At 33.3% G+C, this 26,711-nt stretch overlaps 4 protein-coding genes across 4 annotated transcripts; 2 read left to right on the top strand and 2 right to left on the bottom strand.

Moving 5' to 3' along the window:
- Positions 1 to 748: 748 nt before the first annotated feature.
- LOC102585086 (SPX domain-containing membrane protein At4g22990-like) lies at positions 749 to 10,556 on the top strand. Its single transcript, XM_006358324.2, has 11 exons — positions 749 to 1,067; positions 3,444 to 3,503; positions 4,114 to 4,234; positions 5,473 to 5,784; positions 6,160 to 6,264; positions 6,632 to 7,086; positions 7,743 to 8,044; positions 8,239 to 8,411; positions 8,852 to 9,042; positions 9,465 to 9,598; positions 10,031 to 10,556. Exons 2-11 carry the CDS (start codon positions 3,451 to 3,453, stop codon positions 10,267 to 10,269), a joined length of 2,085 nt encoding a protein of 694 aa, XP_006358386.1. The 5' UTR covers positions 749 to 1,067; positions 3,444 to 3,450; the 3' UTR covers positions 10,270 to 10,556.
- Positions 10,557 to 14,615: 4,059 nt separating this feature from the next.
- LOC102584775 (hydroxymethylglutaryl-CoA synthase-like) lies at positions 14,616 to 19,283 on the top strand. The gene is made up of 12 exons (XM_006358323.2): positions 14,616 to 15,034; positions 15,965 to 16,071; positions 16,286 to 16,418; positions 17,002 to 17,145; positions 17,294 to 17,452; positions 17,628 to 17,701; positions 17,788 to 17,863; positions 17,952 to 18,007; positions 18,099 to 18,186; positions 18,376 to 18,516; positions 18,608 to 18,757; positions 18,864 to 19,283. The coding sequence occupies exons 1-12, from the start codon at positions 14,963 to 14,965 to the stop codon at positions 19,050 to 19,052; spliced, it is 1,389 nt and encodes a 462-aa protein (XP_006358385.1). The 5' UTR covers positions 14,616 to 14,962; the 3' UTR covers positions 19,053 to 19,283.
- A 94-nt stretch (positions 19,284 to 19,377) lies between these two features.
- On the bottom strand, positions 19,378 to 22,149 carry LOC102584445 (expansin-A18). Its single transcript, XM_006358322.2, has 3 exons — positions 21,945 to 22,149; positions 20,770 to 21,079; positions 19,378 to 19,746 (listed from the first exon to the last, which is right to left on the bottom strand). Exons 1-3 carry the CDS (start codon positions 22,120 to 22,122, stop codon positions 19,434 to 19,436), a joined length of 801 nt encoding a protein of 266 aa, XP_006358384.1. The 5' UTR covers positions 22,123 to 22,149; the 3' UTR covers positions 19,378 to 19,433.
- A 580-nt stretch (positions 22,150 to 22,729) lies between these two features.
- LOC102584115 (PGR5-like protein 1B, chloroplastic) lies at positions 22,730 to 26,201 on the bottom strand. The gene is made up of 11 exons (XM_006358321.2): positions 25,792 to 26,201; positions 24,895 to 25,010; positions 24,715 to 24,811; positions 24,509 to 24,609; positions 24,373 to 24,429; positions 24,157 to 24,233; positions 23,989 to 24,040; positions 23,665 to 23,775; positions 23,487 to 23,584; positions 23,336 to 23,411; positions 22,730 to 22,946 (listed from the first exon to the last, which is right to left on the bottom strand). The coding sequence occupies exons 1-10, from the start codon at positions 25,970 to 25,972 to the stop codon at positions 23,342 to 23,344; spliced, it is 960 nt and encodes a 319-aa protein (XP_006358383.1). The 5' UTR covers positions 25,973 to 26,201; the 3' UTR covers positions 22,730 to 22,946; positions 23,336 to 23,341.
- Between the last annotated feature and the right edge of the window lie 510 nt (positions 26,202 to 26,711).

The following is a 26,711-nucleotide window of genomic DNA, read 5'->3' as shown; positions in this document are numbered from 1 at the left end:
CCATAGCCAAATAATACAACATTAGGGTCAAATCTTGGTATCATATTTTTGGTCATTATCATTGATAAGCTTTGCCTCATTCTTTTTACATTTTGATTGTGATGTTTGGATCAGTTTTTCCACACTTTGATTTTAGTTAAATAATACTTATAAGTTGAGAATTTAGGTTAATTAATAATGATTAAGTGCTAAAAATTAATGTGCAAACATGTTTGATGAAGTGACTAAATTATACTAAGGTATGACACAAATTCTGACTCTCCTAATAAAAATTTTGGTTGGTGAAATACTCTCTGGAACCAACCTCACATATTCATTCTAGCTAGAGTTCATATTGTGATAATGTGATCTAAACGTTGATTAAACAATAAGAATCCGTGTAATTCTTGATTACATGTATCATTCTAATTAGAGGTCTGGAGTTCAACCTTTGATAGTGAGTAGTATTTGGTAGAGAGCTTAATTTACCTTTAAAATGAGACTTCATTTGTAAATTAATTAATTAAAAAATTTCAATACGAGTATCGAGAAAAAGAAAACCAAAAAGGAGTGTTTCTCTAGCTTCTCATAATTTTAGTGAATAAGAGCAAACGTACGTTTTGTGGGGGTAAAAGTGATACCCTACTAGCTAATATACTAACATAATGTCATCATATGATATAGCTAAATAAAATAATAAATAATTAAAGTAGAAAACTCAAGAATTATACACGTGCTACAACACTAATATTATGCAAACTAACAAAACCTGAATAAGGGCCGAATTTCCCTACCTATGTATAAACTCTTCTCCTCTATTTCTCACACTTTTCATGGTGAATTTCTACACATGAAATTTGAACTTCAAAATTTATGAAATTCGCATTTGCAGAACAAACAAAATTTCAAATTTTTGTTCAGAAATCTGAGAGATCACGAGTTTTTTTTTGTTTGTTCGAAAAAAAAATAATTATCCAGCTCGGAGTGCTCTGTATTTTGTGAATCTGAAAATTTGTGCAGAGTTCAGTGTTTGTTGATGTTCAGCTAAAAGTTCTTCTGCAAATTGCTGCTGTTGTGGATACGTACAGGTAATTGCTTCGAAAATCTACGAAGAAATTACTACAAAAATTGTTAATTTGGAGGGAATTTTTGTTTAGTAGATCGGAGTTTTGTGTTTATCTGCCATTTTACGATTCAAAATTATGGCTAGGAGTGCTCTGTTATTTTTTCCTTTTGATATTTGTGAATCTGCAAATTTCTCTGTTTATTACAGAAAAAACAGAGCTCAGTGTTTGTTGATTTGGACGTACAGGCCATTACTGTTATTGCTTCGATAATCGAAGAAGAAATTTATTGCAGAATTTGTAGTTGTAGAGAAAACTATTCACGTGAATGCATGCACACACAAAAATGATGTATATGTATATATCAATGCAGAGGCGGATCCAGAATTTTGAATTTATTCCGCCAAAACACGTAAATAGAACTCTAGTTCCGCGCTGTATGTGTGATATAAAACAGTCAATTCCAGTGATGTGTTATTGCTCTTAAATTTGGCTTTGTAAAAGCATTTAATTAATTTGAGATTCTGTCAACTCAATTAATTCTTTTCTGATGTTTTGTTTTTTTTACTCCTTTTTTTTTTTTTGAGGAATTTTATCTTTTTTCTTTTATATGAAGCTAAAATTATTGCCTGTAAATTAGTGGTTTTGATGTGAAAATGGATAGTGATGTGAGTGAATTGTTTTATGTATATACTAATGCTTCTTTTATTATGGTTAATCATACACAGCTGCAAATGTATATGTGGCTCATCCTAAACTTGATGAGTTCAGATTTAATATTTGTCGACATTTAAGTGATTTTTCACATATATAATTATGTTACATGTTGAAATTACTAGGTTCAGTTGAACCCATAGACAATAGGCTTCGTTCGTGTCTTTGTAGCTATATAGGTGAACATGTTGCCACTCAAGGGTATGGCCTAGTGGTCATGAATGAAAGTGAGTTGAGATTTGTTGGTGTAATATACCACAAATACAATAAAATACAGTTGAAATTAAAATGACAAAAAATGAATAAACAAATCTTTAGGCTGAGATATGGATATATTGCTCTCTTTAAGGAGATTCAAGCCCACTGCGACATAATCTACACCAATCCAACAATATCACTCTTGACTTGTCCCCTTCAGGATACAACATCCCAACAACATCGTACAACTCAAGCAACTCCGGATTAGTTGAAGAATCCAAAGCTCCACAAAAGAACACCTTCCTTCAACATATTATTACTCTCTTTTGTATAGTGAATATAGTTGAAGACTTAGAATATTTTCTTTGTCTCAACTCTCTTTTTCACTACTACACACTACAATATTATTTCATATTCTCATCTTTCTTCCACTCTTTCACATATCCGTTGTTTTTCTTATTGTTCCCAACACAAAGGAAGACCACAGTATTTATATGTGATGAATTCTTCCTTGCAATGAATATGAAGATAGTGGATAGTAAATTTGTCAAATGAATGGCTCAAATGTTACATAAGTTACAAGACATAAAAATAGAATAATGGGTGAAATGAAGAGTTGGTGGTTACGTAAGTTACTAATTAATAACCACTTTCTTCCACAATATAATTGTGATGTCCACCAATAGACATAACATGATACATAATGTGACATATAATATATTTTTATTAGGAATAATACATAAATATGCCCTTTAATTTGACCTCATTTCACATTTACGTCCTCCAACTTTGAGAGTTCACAAGTAGGCACTTAAACTTGTATCAAGTTGAATAAGTAGACACATGAGTCCTATGTGGCGTTTACATGTAGGACACCACATAGGATGCAAATTGCCACGTAGGATGCCACATAGGACGTGTGTATCTATTTATTCAATTTTATACAAGTCTAAGTGTCTACTTGTGCACACCCAAAGTTTGAGGGCATAAATGTGAAATGATGCAAAGTTAAAGGTTATATTTATGTATTATGCCTTTTTATTTTAAAAAAAATGTCACACCAACAAGATTCAAATCCCAGCCTAGAAAAAACACTTGACGATTCTTCTCATCTATCCTAGCTTTTGTGGACACAGTTACCTCATACCTGCCGCTAGTGGGAGGTGAACATGTTGTGTGTATGCTTAAATTTTGTACTTTGAGTGATTTAGAGACCAAGTCATTTGAACTACTCATGGTCTTTCAAAGTTCTTCTGTGTCTCGTGGGCTCTTTTGTAGTGCATGAAAATAATTGCATCACTGTGTGAAATCTACATCAATTGTTTGTGAACAGGTAGCTTATATGAAACTATGTTTGGTATAATTTCTCATTCAGTGTCCGGCACCCAAATACTCTTGTTGTATTCTCTATGGAAATTGATTTCTCATCACTAGAAATGTGTCATTGCTGTTTATCTCATTCCTTTTCTTTTTTGTGGCTGAATGCAGATAAAAAATGGTGTCTTTTGGGAAAAAGTTGAAGGGAAGACAAATCCAAGAATGGCAAGGGTATGTCAGGTGTCCTTAATTTAGCAGAAACTAGAGATTGCTTTAGATTTATGTGTTAAATTCGGCAGAAATTGATCTTGTTGATGCTCTTATTCTGCACTTCTAGATGAACTTTGTGAACTTTCTATGTTTCTTTTTACTAAAAACACAATTCCAGAAAATGCTATGCTGTGAATTACTCGATATATTTGCCGCATACATTCTGACCACAAACCTTATTGTTATGTGTGTTAATTAAAAAATGAAGAAATGGTAGTTGCAATGCAGAAAGACAAAGTTCGCTTCTTTGAGGATTAAGGAAATAGGTTCTCTTTTTTGTGTTAGTAAAGAGAGAAAAAACTACCTGAATACTTTAATGCAGTTGTGATTAATTATGTTGCTTGGACTCTTCAAAGATCCCACTGGGCGTTTGTCGAATCGTCCAAAAGCTATGCTATTTTTGGAGGATCCGACAAGAATACGACAACATCTTTGGAGGGTCCGAGCAACATAGGTGATTAATCAAAGAGGAGAAATTAGACATTACCAACTAATGAAAAGGAATCAAAAGAAAACATTTATTTTGAGTTTGCATTATTAAGTTGAATGGTGAAGATCAATTTTGTTGCAGATACTATATCAATTACAAATTGATGAAGAGGAAGCTTAAGCAATATGCTAACCAAAGCCAAGCCGTAGTACCAGATCGTCGATTTGTTCTTAAGGATTTCTCCAGAATGCTAGACCACCAGGTAAGGAGATGGAATTGATGCACTTGCATACTTTATCGTATAAAGGCCAAAGTAGGCCGAAACAGACAAATTCATTGTAAGTCTTCCGGCGTCTTCCTTATGTGTGATGTATGTGCCCTGTTCAAATAGACTATTCTTGTCATTTAGTAGCATTCGAATAGTTTATCTTGGAAATAAAATTCCTGAGGATTGGCCTCTTGATAGCTAATTACCAAGTAAGTTAGTAAGTGATTGAGGACTACCTCTGCCCAACTCTTACCGCAGGCTGGCTTCAACAGATGTCAGAGCCCTACATGCATAAATCAACTCGATCGTATTAGTTCTTTTGTTCTTCCTGTGACAATTTATCAACTTTGAAGTTTGTCAGCATTTATTGTGAAAGGTTTCTATGATGTTTTATTCTTAAAGAGTTATTTTGGAGGCTCTTCGATGAAGTGGAATTCATGCCTAATTCAACTTGAATCAGGATAAGAACTATGAGTATATGTTATGCATCAGTTGCGAGTATCCTCATCAGTATTTGGTCTATGAAAACTAATCAATTGTGGAACCTTCATTTTGCAGAAAGTTTTATGTTTCTGAGATCAAATTTTTAGGAAAAGGACAGGTTCTTGTTTCACTCGATGTCTTATTTGCCATATTTGTTGCTAGTAGTGACTGTTGCATAATTTGTTGCTTACTCTGTCAATGTTCTGATCGTGTTGTCAAAGGCTCATTAAAAGTGTGCTCAAGCCCTGTATATCATAAATGCTTAAGGAGGGCACGCTGCCTAGCTTAAGCTGCGCTTCACTATAGGCAAGTCACTTAGGCGTGCACCTCATTGCTCATGAGTTCTATCTTGGATAGAGCATTACTAAACAAATATAATCGGCATCTAAGTGTAGTAGTGGTTAAGGAAAATAATATAAATGAACTTAATACTTTTTTCTCGAATCACATATATATTTTTGTTTTTTCCCTTCATTGTGCCTTCTATAACTGAAGCCCACACTTTTATTGCGCTTTTCTCTTAAAGCCCCAATTGATCTGGAGTGAAATTTAGAGCTTTTCACCTTTGACAACTCTAGTTCTGATAGGTTTGGAGGGGTCAATAATAGTCCTTAGAAATTAATCTTGACTATCTCTATTTGCTCGTAGCATTTACACTTCCTGAATTGGATTGAAAGGATACTTCATATAGTAAAGAAGGCTTCAGCCACATCATGGAGATGTGATCATTTTCTTCTTATCTTTTGCAGATCGAAACAATAGTTCTCTTTTTGTTGGAACAACAAGGAGCTCTTGCGAGCAGAATATCTGAACTTAATGAACAGAAAGATTCTCTTCAAGAGGTGCCTGATATATCAAAAATAGACGAGTTGCGGGAAGTTTATCAAGCTGTGGGGCGTGATCTTCTAAAGCTTCTCTATTTCGTTGAAATAAATGCTATTGGATTGCGGAAGATACTTAAAAAGTTTGACAAACGTTTTGGCTATAAGTTCACTGATTATTATGTCAAAACCCGGGCTAACCATCCCTATTCCCAACTTCAGCAAGTATTCAAGCACGTGGTAATATGCTAAACTCAAATAGCCAGTCCACTATTCTTCTTCTACTATAATAATGCTACTGCTGCTAAGCCTTTGTGGATAGAATTATCTGGTTCTTGTGTTGGTGGGAGGTAGTAGGTACCCATGGAATTAGTTATGGTGCACGCAAGTTGCCCCAAACACCACGGTTATCAAAAAAAGAATGATGCAACTGCTGATAAGACAACTGCCACTATTACTTTTTTCCTTCTGAGATTTGTCTTTTAACTCGTTACTGCAAATGCATGAGATTCAGATTTATTTGCACTAGTATGCCCTAACACAACTTGTGGGATCATACTGGGTATGTTGTTGTAGTATGCCCTAACACAAGCCATCCCTGAATGATGATTGCAGGGATTAGGGGCAGTTGTTGGAGCAATATCTCGTAATCTTGCAGATCTTCAAGACCGTCAGGGAAGCTACTTGTCAATTTATGACCAGCCAGCTCTTCCCCTCCAGGTTTAGTTTACTTGTAGTAATCAGCTTCAGATCAATGTGCAGGTTTTATAAATATCACTCTGGTTGTTCCATTTTATGTGACACAGTTACTATTTGGAGTGTCAAAAGTTTTTCCGTGACCACTACTTTTCATATTGTGACTTATAGTACTTTTTATGTAGTTCCTAAATATGTAAATTTTATTTAAAAAAACTTGAAGATGTTTTGTCCGAGTTCACACAGAAAATTAGATAGTTTGACCGTCATACTTTGAATAGTGTCACATAAAGTGGGATGAAGAGTATAGTTTTTTCCTGTCAAACTCCATTCATATATTCTAGACATGCTCTGCTATTTTTTTCTAATATGGTACAGAGCCTTTTTGCAGGATCCTGTGGTTGACTCGATGCAAGCAGCTGTCGATAGATTAAGTCATTCGACAAACTTTCTTAACTTTTTGGCCCAACATGCACTTATTATGCAAGAGGAGTTACCCGCTCCTGTCGAGGAAGGAGTTGATGATCAGAGATACCATTTTATGTCGCTCCTGTTGAACTTGGCAAATACTTTCCTTTACATGGTCAATACATACATTATTGTACCAACAGCAGATGATTATTCTATGAGCCTTGGTGCGGCTGCAACGGTTTGTGGGATTGTGATTGGAGCCATGGCTGTCGCACAGATCTTCTCGTCCGTGTATTTCAGTGCTTGGTCGAACAGGTCTTATTTCAGACCTCTGATATTCAGCAGTATAGTTCTTTTTATCGGGAATGTCATGTATGCATTGGCTTATGATCTCAATTCAATACCAGTTCTGCTTATCGGTCGTCTATTTTGCGGGTAAACCTCTCTCCTCCACTCTTTCCAGTTATGTGCATCTATACATGTGGTTTTCTGTTATTGAATATTTAAGATATTTCTTTTTGGTACTTCGGACGATGAATGGTAGTGGTTGGAGGATGATTTATAAAATCATTTGGTGATTTCACTTTCTTTCGTGTTTTTGAAGCATATCTAGTTTCATTTTTGCTGATTTGGGAGGTTAACACCGACTTTAAAAAAGTAATTGCAAATGATGTCGAGTTAGTTGATGAAACTAGTCATGGAGTTAATGAGAAGTTGGAAGAGTTTCAAATCGTGAGCTAGATAGCCTTCGGGGATTTCTCGGTTATATTAAAAATGGAATATGTTCACCTCAAGTATAGTCCCCATTAGAAAAATGAATGAAAGTGAAGTGAGATAAGATTATGGTATCTAAATTTTGGTTCACATGCCTAAGCTCAATCTTTTAGGAAAATGCATGATATAGTTGAATTTAGGTAACAAAAGAATATACTTAATAGAATGCTGATTAGTTGGAATTATGCCTTAATTGTGGTTGTTAAACTTACATTTACTGAGAAGTAATCAATTGATTTATCGAATTTGCACTTAATCATAAGACTTGCAAGTTGACAAGATGGTGGCTTGCCCTTCTCTCTCATGTTGAATTGCAGTTTTGGTTCCGCCAGAGCAGTGAACCGTCGCTACATCAGTGACTGTGTACCACTTAAATACCGGATGCAGGCTTCAGCGGGTTTCGTTAGTGCTAGCGCTCTTGGAATGGCATGTGGACCTGCAGTTGCCGGCTTACTGCAGACGAATTTTAAGATTTACAAGATAACCGTCAATAAAGAAACTTTGCCTGGTTGGCTTATGGCTATTGCATGGCTCATTTATTTGGTATGGCTGTGGTTCTCTTTTAAAGAACCTGTGCGTGATACTGAAATAAAAAATGTTCCTCAAGAGTCTAAGGCCGGTATGTCCTAGTATTACATATATTATTGCCTCTATGCTCTCCTTTCCTCTTATTCTCTGTAATATTTAACTAAGAATGCAAAATAACAATTCACTTGAGCTATATATCGTAATTGTGCCATAGAATATGTGCAAAAGCTGACGTAATACTTATCAAAAAGGATCTGATAATAAATCTATCTTTTTTTTCACTAGAACCTGATTCCCTTGAAAAAGGCATTGTGGAACCATTGCTGTTAAAATCACCGGAGAATCAACAAGATGAGGATGAACAAGAAGGTGACGAGAGTGAAGAAGCTCCCGAGGACTCTCATAAACCTGCTAATTCTATAGTAGCAGCATACAGATTGCTCACTCCTTCTGTGAAAGTATGTTCAAACTATGAGCTCCTTGCTTCTTTTTCGATCCAATAAGCAGCAAGTGATTGATCAATAGATTTCTCAAAATAAATGAAACATAAATCATGGATTAACTTAGCCCTCTCGGGGACTTTGTTAAAGAGGAACCTCATGTAAATTCCTTTTGTATGAAAGAGTAGTAATCCACTGAAATCACATGGTCTTATTCTTCACTGGGAAATTGATTCTTTGGAGTTCAACTACTAGCAGGGACAGGAGCTAGAGTGTATGAAGCGGGTTTGGCAAAAAACCAGTAATTTTGGTTCAGCCTCTGTATTTATCTGTACAAATTATTACCAGTAATTCAAATTGATGACTAAAATCCCGAACCCATGTGTTTCAAATTCTGGCGGACTACAAGTATGTGATGCATGTTCCCCTAATGTTTCATACTCTTTTGACTTTTCCAGGTTCAATTGTTAATCTATTTTATGCTGAAATATGCTATGGAGATTTTACTTTCAGAATCCAGTGTCATCACGACATATTACTTTAGCTGGTCAACAGGCCATGTGGCAGTTTTTCTTGCGTGTCTTGGCCTCACGGTTCTTCCAGTAAATCTTGTTGTTGGGAGCTATATAACTAACATGTTCGAGGACAGGTAACTTCTTTCGCGTACACATATGTTAATGGATGGTTACTTTCTGGTCAATAGTCAATACTATTTGCTTTTTAAAAGGATTCTTCCGTAGAAAATATTTTATTTTGAGCTAAATATTTGCACAATTTTTAGATTGGTTCAATTTTGAACGGGCCAAAATGGGTTCAGTGTGTGCGGTTCATGATTGTCTGGCCTAACTTTGCCACCTCTACATGTAATCGATATAGTTTATGGCTTGGCGTATAAAATAAAGAATGTTTTGGCAGCTTTTTCGCATAGAGTTCACGTCTCACCTTGTACTGATGCATCTAATAAGACAGAAGGTGGACACAATATGTTAGAAGACTGAAAATTCACCATAGGTTTATCATATATAAATCTTCATCATCAGAAATTGAATGCCGAGTTTCTTTTGTTTGCAGGCAAATTCTATTGGCATCTGAAATTATGGTTTGTGTTGGTATACTGATGAGCTTTAATGTTATAATCCCGTATTCTGTGCCACAGTATGTCTGCTCGGGGCTCTTATTATTTGTATCTGCTGAAGTGTTAGAAGGTATGATCCCCTCTTTTCGTTGTCTTTCTTAAGAAACACTCATCTTTAATTGTCAATTGATCTATCAATATGGAAAACCAAAAATCGTGTAGTTTAATAAAGTTGTGCTCAAACTCAGAATAACTCGAAAAAAAAGGCATATATTGGCTTCTAGTGTGTGATAGTTTCAATAAAGTTTGCTTATAGTTCAACAAAAAGAGTTGCTTCATGATCTAAAGGGAGTCATCGATTTTAGAAATTAGGTTAATTGTAGCACGTTGATATAAGTGAATTCATTTCTATATACTATTATGTGTCTAAGTGGTGTTCGTAGTTAACACTTCTTTGACATATAACAAAACTTGACGAATTCTCAATGATAATACTATGTTATTGTTAGTTTTTATATCATGTACGTTCTAAAAAAGTTACTTTGGTTTTGGCTCACTTCAGGTGTAAATTTGTCACTCCTCTCGCGAGTCATGTCATCTAGGCTTTCTCGTGGAACCTACAATGGTGGTCTCTTGTCTACAGAAGCCGGAACCATTGCTCGGGTGATTGCAGATGCAACTATAACTCTCGCTGGGTACTTGGGGGAGAGTATGCTCTTGAATATTACTCTTCTCCCTTCGCTCTTCATATGCATTGTGTCCATTCTCGCCACCTTTTGGACCTACAATTCTCTCTATTGATTTAGTCTCATGTATTTAGATGAATCCTCAGCACCCAAAAATCATTTCTGCTTTCAATTATTTTATCAATTTATTTGTTTCTTGTACTTTTACTTCCATTCATCTGTATTATTGCTATAAATTGAAAGTGACACTAGTGGATCATTAGCACAGATGATACTAAATTGATCCATGTAATGTTTGTTACGTTCGTCTAGTTGTTATTATTAAGCAGTTAAAGAAAAGAGTTACTTGAGTCCATGGATTATTATGCCCCCGTATTGTATCCCATCATTTCTTTCTCTGTGATTTATCAATGGATTTTCTTTTTGTATTTTTAGTTACATTCATTTGTATTATTATTGCTATAAATTGGAAGTGTCCCCAATGGATCATGAACTTAAATAATACTAAATTAATCCTTGAAGTGTGATATGATAATCATACAAGGGGAAAGATAGAGTATAATGTAGTGTTGTGATTATGAGTATTAAAGTTTATAATAATATCTATATTTCTCCCCCATTTTGATAGAAAATATAATTTTTTTCTTAAAATTTTAGAATGTGTGTCATTGAATTTTATTTGTTATTCTATAAAATATTTTAGTATATCAAAACACATAAGTGAAAACTATTTTTAATTAGATCATGATTTTTATACCTTTTAAATAATAGTATTCGAAATCTTACTGGGAGTATGAGAGGAGTAAAGTGTATGTAGATCTTATTTATATATCATGAAGATAAAAATGTTGTTTCGAAAGATGTAATCTTATTAAAAAGAAAAACGAATGTAACTATGTGAGGAAAATCTTCAATATAGGTTGCTGAACTAAAAATGTCTGCGTGGTGTCTAGTACTCTATTATTGACTCTAAAAAGATACTCCTATATCAAACACTTTAAGTACCAGTTACCAAACATGGAGGTAACGGGATAGACTCAGAATTTAAAATTTATATATTTTTGTACTAAATTTAAGTTTATATATAATAATAATTGAATTCATAACAGAAATATTTATCAATATTTAGTGAATCAATTAATATATATATATATAAAAAAATAATTAAATATTATTAAATCCAGATAAACAATAAATGATAATCTAGATATGTCCTCGGTAACCATGGACTCTTAGCAGTGAAGCCTATAACAAGGAGTGGATCAATTTTCTTATCAATAATATATATATATTTCCTTTATTTCAGTTTATATGACTTTATTGAATATTAACATGTTTTCATATTTAAAAATACTTAAAAGTCATCAAGTACCAGTTCCATAATAATACTAATGTAAAAGAATTGATTCTTTACTTGTTGAAAATTCGTAAATCGAATTCACTTTCTTAACGCATATTTCACTCACTCACTTGAATGAAACTCGATCATTAATCTTTTTATTTGTAGGATCATTCGTTGTACACTCCCTCACTATTATCCGCGAAGAAAATTAAAATCAAATACATATATTTGTTATTATGTGTACTATTGAAAAAGCTTCAAATTAACTAGTAGGCAAAAGAATAGAATCAGCTAATAGACACAAATAAATATAATATACAATAAATACTTCTTACTTTACTCTTAACTAAAACATATTGAAAATCACATGTTTTTTTAAAAAAAGTAATTAATTCTATATCAAAGAAGTTGTACAAAAATAAACATCAAAATAATAAGTGGTTGTAATAACACTAAAGTCAAGTTTGGCTGTCAACACTATACTAATAGTTTGTGATATAATATTCAATTGATCAGAAAGAATTTACGAAGTCAAATTTAACCAATAAGTTTGGTAATAAAAAGAGATAAAGCTTCAAATTGGTGGTTTACAACTTTGAACATTTTAATCAATTAGGCTTGCTACATGTTCTATATATTTTCAATTATATATATATAATTTTATAATAAGAGTGATTATGTGCTACTTCCTAGTTCCACAAATGCTATTAAGAGAGGGGAAAAGGAAATGCATTGAAGATCAATAGAGAAGGCATAAAACGTATACATCAAATGCGATTTACGAACAAATTTTAAAATTTTAAAAATATATTGTTGAACATAAAATATTATGTCAAGTATCTCAATATATAATGTTATAAAATATTATATCTTGATAAATTCGTACTTTTTTGCTAGGTTACATATAAATTTATACTTATAAGTGGGGAGGAGGAAGATGCAATAACTTATTCATCTTAAACTTTTATAAATTATATCTAATAGTTACTAATTGTATTTATTATTTTTTTTTTTGGTAAATTTTAGTTTTGACCCTTATAGTATTTAATTAAGTATATTTAACTTTTAATTAATTTAAGTTGTATTTTTTACTCCTTAATATAAAAATGTGTGTTATTTGGAGTATTTTATAACTATATTTACTCAAATATAAAGTAACAATAAAAATCTAACATAACACATCAACATTTGTAAATTTGGATTTTGATCCTTGTAATATTTAATTAAGTATATGTTGTCTTCAATTAATTAAAATGTGTATTATGATTCCTTTATTATTCAAGAAACATGTGGTAGTTAGATTATTTTTAAAATTATACTACTTTCAAATGTGAATTAACAATAAAAAGTTAACATGCACATCTCTAGTTAAACAATTTACGCTTAGTGATTCATTAAATTTGAGTAGATTTATAGAAATTAAAAGTGAATATATCAATTAACTAAAGATTAAATATGTTTAATCATAAATTATAAGACTAAATTGAAATTAGATTCCATGAGACATAGTCCAATCTTATTCACAAAAAATGAAGTTGGAGTCAAGTTTGGCTGTCATATTATTATTATTAGTATAATAGAAGTGGGGTCTTTTTTTATTATTATTATCAAATTATTAAATATTATATATTGAAAGTGGATTTGTCCCTAATGACAAAAAAACAGATAATAGATCTGGTATTTTTCCATGTACCTTTAGAAAAAAAATTCTCTTTTTTATTTTATTATTCAAGTTTAAGATCAAATAACTACCAACATTACCACAATAACAATAGTAATGTTTGTAGTGTAGTCTTGTATATATAAAAAAAATAAAAAGAATAGACTATAGATAAATTTTATTCTTATTTTTATGAAATAAACATTCGATTCAATCCACCTCTAAATTTATGTAATATGTGAATTTGGCATGAAAAAAAAAACTAAATTAATGTAGAAATAGGTGATTATTAGATCAAAATTGAAACAATGACTTTGACTTGTGTTAAAGGAGCTTTTAGCGTTAACCAACATTTATGTAGCGATAAGAACCCATAGCTCTCAAAGATAGGATTGGGCATAAAATATCGAAAATCGAATCAAAATTTTCGATAATTTGGTATTCAACAATTAGATATTTGGTATTTGATATGGTATTCGGGAATAATATGTTAGAATTATGATATTCGGGTTTAGGTTTGGTATGAGACATAAGTACTATTTGGTATTCGGTATTTCCCAAATACTGAATTATTTATTTAATGAAGGTCATATATTAACATGGATTACTCATTAGTATAAGTCCAAAGAGAAAGTTAAAGAATAAACATAACACTTCAAACACATATGTTTTTTAGTTGTATTGATTTGCTTTTCTTGGTGACTTCTTACTTGTTGATATTCTATTATATTGTGCCTCCATATAAATAAAAATAGAAATAATTGGAGAAAGAGTATTAACTTTGTAATACAATTGTCTACAACTTCAATACGATACTACCGAATACCATATCGAAGTTTAATTTATCGATTATTGAATTACCAAACCGTATTTAAAAATATGATATTTGATATCTACTTTTCACTACTAATTACCAAATTATTGAATCCCAAACCGAATACCAAACACCCACCCCTAATCGCCATTTATTTTTTTTCAAATCATATATTTATCATAATTAAGTTATAAATTAAAAAGGAAAATGTGCATTTTTGTTTTTGGTAAATAATAAGAGCTTCTATAATTAAGAATACATAAAAAATTATATATATATATATATATATATATATATATATATATATATATATATATTGTTTCTTATCCTGAACTACTTATTTTATTTTATTACTCCTTTCGTCTCAACTTGTATGATACTTTTTGAATTTCGAGATTCAAACAAATTTATCTTTAACTGTAAATTTTTTAATTATTAATTATTGTGGCTTATAATACTTTTTACAAATATATAAATTTTATTTTAAAATAATTGAAGATTCTACATGTAAATTTTCAATCAAATTTAAATTATTTGACTCAAAAAATAAAATGTGTCACATAAATTAGAGGGAAATACCTTTTGGATAAATATACTTTTCCTCCACGATCACATGTATACATGTCTGCCGAACTATGTATATATTTATTTTCTTCATAAGTCTGCGGAATATCAAAATGGAAAATTTCTTAGCAGTCTCCACTCTCCGGTTAGTATAAATATGTGAAAGCCTTATAAGCACAAATCATCACTCGCCTTTCTCTCTCTTCTGCAAAACAAAAAAGTGTGTGTTCGCCGGCGCTCAATTCGAGGAGATTTAGAGTGAGAGAAAACGGTGTGTTCACCGGCGGTTATTCCGATCTGCTCAGTTTAACATCGACTCGGAGAAGAAAGAGTACGTGTGTGTGTGTGTGTTCGCCGGCGGTTATTTCGATTTGTTCAGTTTAATACTGTTTGATAATAGTCGAAGAGAAGAAATCGGAAATCAGAAAATGGCAGCTCAGCCGAAGAATGTCGGAATTCTCGCCGTCGAGATTTACTTTCCTCCTACTTGCCTACAGCAGGTACTTTCTCTTTCTCACACATACACATACACTTGTGAAACTAACGGCCTGTTTGGTTAAGTTTTTAAGAGATCGGAAATGCTTATTTGAGCTGTTTAGTGTTTAGTCAAATTTTTGGAGAAAATACTAACTGAAAGTTGTTTTTGAAGCTTAAAAAATAAAATAAAATAAATTCCGATAGTACTTTTTGAAAAAAAATAAAATTAGAAACAGTTTTGAAAAGTTTAGAATTGTTTTTCAAATGGACACAAATTATTTTTCACTTAAAAAATAGTACAAGCTTATTTTTGAAATTTAGCCAAACAGGCTATTTATAGATATGTGTGTTAATTACTTGAATGCTTAGCATACTATATTAAGTGCTTTAAGTTGGTTGAGAATTTGGGAAATTTTAATTTTTGTCACTTTCTTATACGGAATTTTCTTTTCTTTATTGTCTTTTTTTTTAAAACAAATTAGAATATCTTTTTTTCATTTGTTTTATTTCTGGTAAAATATTCCTTAAATGCTTTTTTTTAATCTCTTTTTTTTGTTCAAAATCCCTTAATTGTTTCATATAGAGATTCATAGAAAGCTCCGCCTAATAGTGCATATATGAGCATAAACTTTATTCCCTCCGAGTCAATTTATGTTGTACAGTTTTGACTTAACACAAAGTTTAAAAAAAATGAAAGACTTTTGGAATTTGTGGGATAAAACAAATTTTAGATATATGTGTGACTATGATAATAATTTAAAGTAAAGTTATTTCTAATTATGAAAAAATGATTTTTTTTGGGACAGACTAAAAAGAAAAGATGTCATGTTAATTGAGACAATTAAATTATTATATTTTTACTCTGTTAATTGAGACAAGTTTAAGGCAATTAAATTCTGATCACTTGCAAAAAAAGAAAAAGAAAAAAATTCATTTTGTTTTGCATTATATAGGAAGCATTGGAGGCTCATGATGGAGCAAGCAAAGGGAAATACACAATTGGTCTTGGACAAGATTGTATGGGCTTTTGCACCGAGGTGGAAGATGTTATATCAATGAGGTATGTCTCCCTCGTCGGAAAATTACATTGCATAAATTGGTCATATTTTTCTTTTTATGTAGATAAACACTAATCCGCGTGTTTAGTTCTTTATATTCTGAAGTATGTAGTTTGAAGGTGTTAGTAGTTTCTTCTGCTAGATGAACAACATGATAAATTTATCATTGTAATTTTTGTCACTGTACTGTTTTCTAATTAAATTGTTCATGCTCAGTTTGACAGCAGTTACTTCCCTTTTGGAGAAGTATGCTATTGATCCAAAGCAAATTGGTCGTCTAGAGGTTGGAAGTGAAACCGTAATTGATAAGAGCAAATCCATCAAGACATTCCTGATGCAAATATTTGAGGTACACAGTTCTAGCAATGCTTGTTTAGTAAATCGTCTATCATGGCACGTTCAATGAATCGAATATGTGTTTTATGACTTGTATCCTAGACTTCTGGCATATAAGCAAACCGATTGATCGACCAAAATGAAAACTAGATAGTTAGAGATGTATTCACTACACACTAGCTCAAGATGATGAATATATCTTGCAGTCAAGTATTAGGACAGAGATTTCAAATGTTGGATCTGCTTAATTCTGCCTGAAATATGTTGTAATGTTAACTTTTTGGCCCTGAATGCACTTGCTCATCCTGTTTGTTGAAAAAAGTGAGTTTATTGTTTGTTGTACATCATCCTTAAACATTGATTGTTGCATCTGTTTTGTCTTACGATAATATGAAATGAACTTAAATGAAGAAGTGGGGATTCATATACCCGCTCAACTTGTTTGAGGCTTGACACGTAGTTATTATTGTTGTTGTATGTGATTTATTTTTGTCTCACTTGACATTCCACTTCACAAGCAGAGCTTTACATTATGACTAACAGGAATTTTGTTCAATGAAAACTTATCCTGCTTCCTTACTGTGTCAAACAAGCAGACATGTGGAAATACTGACATTGAAGGAGTCGACTCAACTAATGCATGCTATGGGGGAACTGCCGCATTGTTCAACTGTGTGAATTGGGTCGAGAGCTCTTCATGGGATGGTCGCTATGGACTCGTTGTATGCACTGATAGTGCGGTAAGCTCATCACATTCATAGAATTTCTACAGCATGTGTGTTGTCTTTCAAAATATTGAGTTTGCATTGCTCATTTGGTACATATTTGTGATGAATTTGAGCATCTGCATGATAAACATTCACTAATTTCAGGAGCTTATTTTGACAGGTCTATGCTGAGGGAGCTGCTCGGCCTACTGGAGGTGCTGCAGCAATTGCTATGCTAGTCGGGCCAGATGCTCCTATTGTGTTCGAAAGCAAGATTAGGGCTAGCCATATGGCCCATGTCTATGATTTTTACAAGCCCATCCTCGACAGTGAATATCCAGTAATTCACTTAAGCCCATGCAATCGTTAATCATCCGTTTTTACACAGGAGTGCTTTGATATGTTGGTTACTGGACAAAATTTAAAAGAAATATATAGGAAATTGTTTATTGGTATATGAATTTCCATATGTGCTCTATATGATGGTTAATTGGTAATTAATTGTTGGTTTGCAGGTGGTTGATGGCAAGCTTTCACAAACTTGTTATCTTATGGCACTTGATTCTTGCTACAAGAGCTTATGTAACAAGTAAGCTGCCGGTTGAGCACACATTCTAGTATTCCAAACGAACCTCTCTATTATAGTCTTTAATAATCTCTTTGTTCACATTCTAGATACGAAAAATTGGACGGCAAGCAGTTTTCGATTGATGATGCAGCCTATTTTGTTTTCCATTCACCATACAACAAGGTACTTTATGGATCCAATACAGAATTTTGATCTTTTTTCTTTGTGATGATAAGGATTACCTGAACGTTTGTTTTATTTAATCCTGCAGCTTGTACAGAAGAGCACTGCTCGGTTGATGTTCAATGACTTTACAAGGAACGCTAGGTGGGTTGCACATATTCCGTACTAAAGGAATTGCTTTTTATTTTGTAAACGGAATTCAGTTGACTGATCTTATTCGATTTTGCATTTGCAGTTCCATTGATGAGTCTACTAAAGAAAAGCTGGCACCATTTTCATCCCTAACTGGTGATGAGAGTTATCAAAGCCGTGATCTTGAGAAGGTCCATACATAAGCTTTCATATTCGTTGATTTCGTAGAAATATTGTCTTCTTTTTTTTCATTTTCAAATGGCTTCGTTTTGATCTTCCAGTATATGTTTAGAACGCTGAAAATGAAGCTTTCAGTAGGAAGAATTGCCTTAACAATTATATATGTTGAGATTGGAACTAACTAACTATTGCATATACAGACATCCTGGCAAGTGGCAAAACCATTTTATGACAAGAAGGTAAAACCGACCACATTAGTACCAAAACAAGTTGGCAACATGTACACCGCGTCTCTCTATGCTGCTTTTGCATCCCTCCTTCACAACAAGCACAGCTCATTGGTAACTACGAGCTACTTATTTTCCTTTTGGCCTGTTTTCTTGCTATAATCTATCGTGTTTCTTATAATTTCAAATGATTTTGTCAACTCAGGCTGGACAGCGAGTAGTCTTGTTCTCTTACGGGAGTGGGTTGACTGCAACAATGTTCTCATTAAAACTTCACGAAGGTCAACATCCTTTTAACTTGTCAAACATTGCAGTTGTGATGAACGTTGAAGAGAAATTGAAGTCGAGGCATGAGGTATGATAAAATCGTCTTTATAATTTACTCATGGATGTTGAACTCGTTGCCAACACTGTGACGGTTGAGTTCCTTAACTATCTTTGACAAACAATCTTTTGTGCAGTTCACTCCTGAAAATTTCATCGAAACGATGAAAATAATGGAGCACAGGTATGGGGGTAAGGACTTTGTGACGAGCAAAGATTGCAGCCTTCTAGCTCCAGGTACTTACTACCTCACAGAAGTCGATTCGAAGTACAGAAGATTCTATGCCAAGAAATGTACTGAGAATGGACTTGCCAATGGTCATTGAAGATAAGTCCTAGTATGATGTAACTTCCATGAAATTGGCTTGTACTCTTTTAATTATTGTCAGCACATAGAAGAATAATAATTACTTCATAATAACATATAGTACTAGTTTGTTTCTACTTTCCAACAAATTCAATATTGTTTCTTGTATTCTCATCTGTTTGAGAGATGATTTAAAAAATCATCAATGTAATGTAGTCTTATATATGAATTGAGAAAAACTATATTTTGAGATCGGCTATATGAATCCATTGGATCATTTGTTCTTACTTAGTATCAACTATTACAAGATCAAATCGCAAAATAAAACTCGAGAAATAATATTGAAAAAATCAAGAATAAATGCTTGAGAAGTCCAAAAAAACATAGGACTACATGATCATTAGTTGAAGTTGACATTGGCTTGATAAGTCATTCCTACTTGCCAACTAGAAGGTGCAACATTAGTAGCTATAATTGTTTCTTTAGATGTGTAAGAAGTGATCTTAAAAGAAAGTGTTTGGCCACTTAGAGTTGCAAATGCTTGATATGAAGCTCCCCAATTATGGCTCATAGCTAACCAACTTGTTTTAGTTCCCTTCACCCACATACTTGCAATATCTCCACTTCCACCAACATTCATCACATATACCAATAACCAATACCCATTTCCTTGGAGACTAAACTTGATTCCACCTTTTTTAACACAGGGTACCCTACAACCATGAGAGCAATGGTACATGTTAGAGGTAGTAAATGTCGGATGGAATAATCGAGGTGCACACAACTGATTCTACCACTATTATATAATTATCAATTTGTTTTATTTAAACGCATATTAAGCACAAGTGTATTTGTGTTTGTCCAAAGGGTGTCTATTGAAATTCTTTTCTCGGAAAATTACACCATCTCTGATGTTATATTTCATTATAGGTATACATATTTTTTTTAAAAATTTCTTGCTACACTTATATTTATAGTTTGAGTTGATGGCAACAAATTAAATTTAACTCAAAAAAACTCGCCTTAAAAGTTTGTTTTTGCAGCATCTAAGGTAAGTAACACATCAAGCCCTAGGAATGGAAGAAAATCCTAATATGCAGTACTTCCTCTTTTAATGAGTCTTACACGAAGCCCGAAATAGTTAGGACCCAAAACAAATATCAAGAATCATGTGATAAAACAAAGATTAATATGTTGATTTTTTTTAGTTTTCCATCCAATTACTTTAGTGCCCGATTAATCAGATTCTCACTGAAAAGTCCTATTATAAGGGGGTAAAACTTTCTCTCTACTAAAGGCGACTTCATTTCTAGGGATCGAAAGCGAGACCTTTGGTTGGAGGAGTACTTACAACTCCACCACAACCTTTGATAGTCGCTAAAATATTAAAGACATAATACATAAGTAGACACTCAAACTTGACCTCAGTTGTCAAGTAAGCACTCAAACTTTGAAAACATACATCTAAACACCTCAACTTGGTCCCAACTGACAACTAAACACTCTAACTCATTCCCACTATGTATCATGGACACCCGACACGGTGACACATAAATTTTGGAGGTGTCTAAATTATATCATTTTGTAAGTTGGAATGTTCAACTGAGAGAGTGGAGACGAGTTGAGATATGCATACTCAAAATTAGAGTGCTTACTTACCTGCTAAAACCAAGACTGAGTGTCTGTTTATGTATTATGCCAATATTAAATGTTCAACCACAAAATGAATCATTTACCTGCGATAAGAAACAGGGACAATTCCAGCCTTCCATTGAGCAATTTTCATGAAAGCAGGTTTGGCCATATCAAAATGTGTTCTAGGTGGATTACACCAACCACCATTGTTACTGTCTTGTGCAGGATTTGGTGGACAGAGATTTGTTGCTGTCACTGTTACAATTGTTGAGTAGCAAGAGTCTGACTGCACACATTTTATTTGGAAACATTGTCCACATGCAAATCCCTTGTTGTATAATACTGAGCTCAATGCTGCTGTATCTGTTCCATAACCTGATGTGACCAAATTTCCAAATCCACAAGCTCCCCCTACAAAAAGATTTCACATTATTAATTAGTGTGTTTTTATCTGTTGTAGCAGGTAATCTATCTTATTTCGCAAGTTAACAAGAAAATATTTCACTATTAGAGCGTTTTAATCTTTTATAGTTCTTTGAGCTGAGGATCTATCGAAAACAGACCTTTTATTTTCTCAAGGTAGGGGCAACATCTGCATACACTCTACCCTGATCCCAAGATCTCACTTGCAGGATTAATTACACTGAGTTTTGTTGTTGTTGTTGTAGGTAATATGTCTTATTTTGCAGGTTAATGCTATGTTGCTTGGACTCTTTAAAAATGTAGTCTGACACGTAGTGATTCCTTCAAAAATAATGTATTTTTAGAGGATACAATATTGATGTGACATCCTTCTTAGAGATTCTAGAGTGACATAGGGTTACTATCGCATTTCTTGTAAAAGATTGTGTTGGTGCTAATGAAATGCGCGATCTTTTAGATTTGTCTAGTAGGTCTAATAAGTTGAAGTAAGAGTTTAAATTCTACGTACTGACCAATAGAAAAAGAATATTTACGCAATGAAAATGTCCTTAAAGAATCCGTGTTTTCTAGTAGTATAACATGCTATCACAAATTAAAATTTATTGATAGTGTGTAAAAATACTTTTGTACTTACCCATATATATAACTTAAATCATTAGAATAAATATTGAGGATGTCTACAATTGGTATGGTAGTATAATGAAATGCTTTTATACAAACATATTCCACCATAATAATATCACTCATTGCTAAAATAAGGCAATACTTCTACGTGAATTTTCGCTATTTATATATGTAAAACGTCATAATAATGAATATAAATCAAAATAGTTTATCGATCAAGTAAACGCACCCATGGTAGCTGAAGCACTCTCATCGCCATAGAACGTAGCATGAGAGGGTTGCCAAGCTGTTGCTTGAAAGCCCCTAGGGGTGTCACCATAGCCCGCGCCATTTGCTCGATCGATGATTGCTAATGTTGCAACCACCAAGAACATTGTCAAACTCCATCTATGGTGAAAAGAGGCCATGAAAAATTAGCTTACAATCAAGCAAATTGTAATGGCTTATTTGATTTTTGTAAAGATATAAGACCTTAATATATAGTTTTTTTTTGTGTGTATAAATTATGTTACAAAAATGTAACACTTCGTGCCAACACGAACAATGTAACCTTTATAAGTCAACTTTGGCATTTGAAAATTAATTATGTTTCATAGAAACGTGCTGGCAGGTTATAAACTTACATGTTGTACATTACTATTGTTATTCAGTGCCATTTTCTTGATTTATTGTTTTCTACAAATAATGGAGAACTCATTTTTGAACAAATAGACACATTCTACGTGACATTTTCGTTTCCTTTGTGGCATCCTACTTAAATTATGACGTGTGTGTCTACTTGTTCAATTTTAAACAAGTTTAAGTGTCTACTTGTACAACCCAAAGCTGGAGGGCGTAATGTTAGCTGAAGCCAAGTTAAAGGGCATATTTATGTAATATGCCTATCACAGCGGTGGGCAGTGGAGTTTTTATGCCCAACTATTAGTGGGTGACATGGATAGGTCATTTCATTCTCGATAGTTTAATGACATGTTTAAGCCTTTTCATATGATAAAATAACATCAGAAGAAAAGCTCATTAAAAACTGTTTTTTTTTTTATTGATAAACTTATAGTCACACACAATACATTACATAACATATTCACACAATACAAGTTGCAAATCATTCACAAATTCAATACTGAACTTGTTTTTCATTTTCACAAACTGCATCATATGGTCTCTCTTCCATGCGCAGCTTGTGTTAAAAGAGCAAATCTCTTGTGCAGATATCTCCATATATAAAATCATCCTGCAGTTTGCAAGAATTCAGTAAACGGAACGGGTTTTCTATACGAAGGAAGCACATATATTAAGGGCGATTGGCTCAAATCATGTATTTGTGTTATGAAATTCACGTAATATGTATAAATGATATATTCAGAGAACCCAATAAACAAAAGGGGTTGTGGTCCGGAACTTATAAGTTAAAGTCCTGGATCCCCCTCCCCCTCTGATATATTATACTTATCCATACAAGCGATAATATATTATCTCTCAGACTCTCCAAAACTGTTGAAGCACCTATATAGGATCCTCCAAAAATGCAATGCTTTTGGAGGATTTCGACACACACTTGGTGGTACTTTTAAACAATCTGAGCAGCATAGGTTATAATAGATAAAAAGGCTAGGTATATACCTCGAATCATGCACTACTTCCTTCAGGCAATGTAATCAAACGCGTATCTGAATCATAGACCAAGTCTGTCCCACAACTGCGGAAGATGACGATTACACTATGAATAGATCATGATAAACACCGAAAAACTAAAGTGTTAATGTCAACTTACCATGAGCATTTTACTTTGTTGCTGGAACCCCCATTAGATACCGATAATATTGTACCAAAGAAGGAAGTATTCTCTGTTCCACAATTCGGACAGGGGCCCTAAAGATGGAGATTATTTTGTGTTAAATGTCAAACACATATAGCTTATAAGATAATACTACGCACGCCTGAAATGTTACCTTTAAGATGAGAAAATCTTTAACAATGGCATTTGTGATTGTAAAGGATAGCCATAATATCAATGGCAAAGCAGCAAACCATGTGAAAATGAAACTGAAAGGCTCCGGAAGCTGCAAATCGATAAATTATATCATTACAAAGTCTAATGAATACTCTGATCTTTCATCTAGCTAGTTATGTTACTCGGACCCTCCAAAAATGATGCCCCAGCCGTTTTACATCTTCCAAAAAGGTGTAACTTTTGGAGGATTCAGCATACACCCAGCGGTATTTTTGAAGAGTTTGATACCTTAGCAATGAAATAAGGACCAATACAGGCGTACCTCCAAAAGATAAGTGATCTCGAATCCAGTCAAATCGTCTAGGAAGAAAAACCTAGCAAGACATTGGCAAAACAGAAAAATCATGCTAGTTGCTTCGTGAGCGGATATGTGTGGTATCATTAGTTCACATATTCTTTTAACATCGTAAAACAGTCAAGTATTACTCACAATCCGAGAGCAACAACAGCAGCAGGGACATTTAACAAGAACATCTTCAGATAATCAACAGAAAGGTCACTATAAACCTGCACGAAGTAAAGTCCATCAACCAACGACTTAACCTCGTAGACATCTTGCATAGATGTAAGACGAAGAACACGACATGAAAGATGAATATGAATTATAATAAGACTAGTAAATCCCATCGAGCAGAGAAGTACAAACCTTTCTACTTCGAAGACTGCACCTTGGACCCTCAACCACAATATTGCTGCCATCCCTCTACAAAATTAAAAGATGTCAATACAGAAAAGACTAAAGAGTCGTTTGGACATAATACGAACAATTAATGTCCGTGCACCTTAAGTTTCATCTTCAGCTTGTCATATTCTTCATCAGTCATAATTGGATTTCCAGATACATAAGCCATAGAAGCTTCGAGAAACCTCTGTTCATCGGGGCCTGCATATATAGTGAGAAACCGCTATTACTTAAGTCCTGATCAGACAAAAATACGAATACCATATCATCATTTAGACAATGTATAATACAGAAATTCTTCCATACTTAGCATGACGACGCTGCTTCCTTCCCACATTAATTCTTCCTTAAGGTTATCAAATTCCTCATTTGACATCATGGCCTTTCCTTCATAATAGAATGACTGTGGTACAACGCCAGGAAAGAGTGCAATTAATGTTGATAGAAGCTAAGACAAAAGATAAGAGATCGTAGATGCTTAAGTACTTGTAGTGCTTGAAGAAACTCTTGCTCCATTTCCCCGAGAGACTTCTTTCCTTTACCGTCAATGCTACAGTACTGCAAGATTTTACTGTCTTCAATCTCATCCTCCTTGACCTGACCTGAGATCCCCAAAGTTGGAGGACAGTTGAGTCCAAGTTAATGTATTATGTCAATTAAATATATGAATTTACTACTATAGCAATCAAATTGAAATTAGCATAACCAATTTCAATATCCATTAATCAACATACAATAGTGATAATATTAATCTCTAACTTTTCAAAATAAGATTCAAATAACCGATCCTTTTGTTGGCCTAAAACAACCTAAAGATACTCTTAACATGGAGTCATACCGTCCTATATATCAAGCCTACACGATTTTTCTCAAAAGGCCTCACATCCCTTCTTGTCGGGAAGGAGAGTAGGTTGAAAACATCTAGGGGCAGAGCTGTAGTATTAATAAGCTGCGATGAACCCCACTAACTAAAATAAGCTATAGGTTCGACTGTAAATGAACTATAAGTTCAAATCATGACTCCGCCTCTAAAGCATCATTAAAATACTTCTAACTAACATCATAAAGAAAAAAAACATGCAGTGGCAGAGTCGGAGCCAAGTAGGACTGAAGGGTTTGTCCGAATTACCCTCTAGTGGAAAATTACACGGTTGAAATCATCTTTTATGTATATATAGCAGATGTTGAACCCTTTGAATTTTTCGTATTTTTATCCCCTCAATCAAAATCCTGGTTCCACCGCTAAGCAAGGATCCAAAGTGAAACTTATGGGTTGCCGAATTCAGTAGCTTTTGCCCGAACTCTCTATAGTATCAAAAACTCCACTAAATATTTGACTATGAACTCCAGTTATTATTGTATAATAACTCGAGGTTAACTTACCTGGCTGATCGGTGGTGGCCTTAGGAGAGAGAAACAATAGCCTACGTCGAATAGATAACTTTCTTCCACCAAAATTAATCAAAGGGCTTACAGAATTGGGAGAAAAAATTGGTTTTTTTCTAAACGGAGCATGAAAAAGGCGACTGCTTGTTGTTATAGTGAATCCAAATTTGGTGGCCATTTCTGGCGGAGATGGATGGAGTGTAGAAATGAATATTGCATTTGTGAATTTTTTTTTGTTAAGTGGCAATTTGATGGGGTTTTGGTAACGATGAAGATAAGGTTACGTGATGAATGTGTGGAGGGTATTCAAAATTGAAAAAAACAAAAACTTTTTTGTTTTCTTGGTTAAAATTCTATCGGGATAAATTCGTTCATGTGCAATAACTAGTAAATTGCATTGAAATTGTTAGATGGAATGAGCTCATCTGAAAAAATGTTAACAAGAGAAATGAATTTAAAATTTCACTTGTGAATACAAATTATGAAACTTTTTTGTGTTGATAAAACTCAAGAAAATCAATTTTCCATTTTTTAGCAGTTATTTGATGTAACAGAATCTGCCAAGTCAGCTTCATGATGTTATCAAGAATCTAGGATCCTAGATTTGGTTGACACGTGGCTGCTTGTTGCTTTCATGTATCTGCCACGTAAGATTGATCTATCAAGGCCATATGTGATAGGCCATACCACTTTGGGGGGTGCGGGGGTTGTTATAATAATTTCAAAATAATACGTTATGATTATTTTATTCCGTGTTTGGTTATTTTAAAATAATATGTATAATTTCATTTTTGATGTAGCTTTTTAAAAAAAGATTTCACGTTATTTAGAGTATCAAACATTTTATAAGTAATTTACTTTTCTTCTAAACTATTAATATGAATTTTATCTTCACACATTCAATAATATGTGCTATA

The sequence above is a fragment of the Solanum tuberosum genome, unplaced genomic scaffold, assembly GCF_000226075.1.
Source record: "Solanum tuberosum cultivar DM 1-3 516 R44 unplaced genomic scaffold, SolTub_3.0 scf00273, whole genome shotgun sequence".
Classification (NCBI taxonomy): domain Eukaryota; kingdom Viridiplantae; phylum Streptophyta; class Magnoliopsida; order Solanales; family Solanaceae; genus Solanum; species Solanum tuberosum.
The sequence above is the reverse complement of the archived record's forward strand: the minus strand, read 5'-3'. Positions and strand labels throughout refer to the sequence as shown.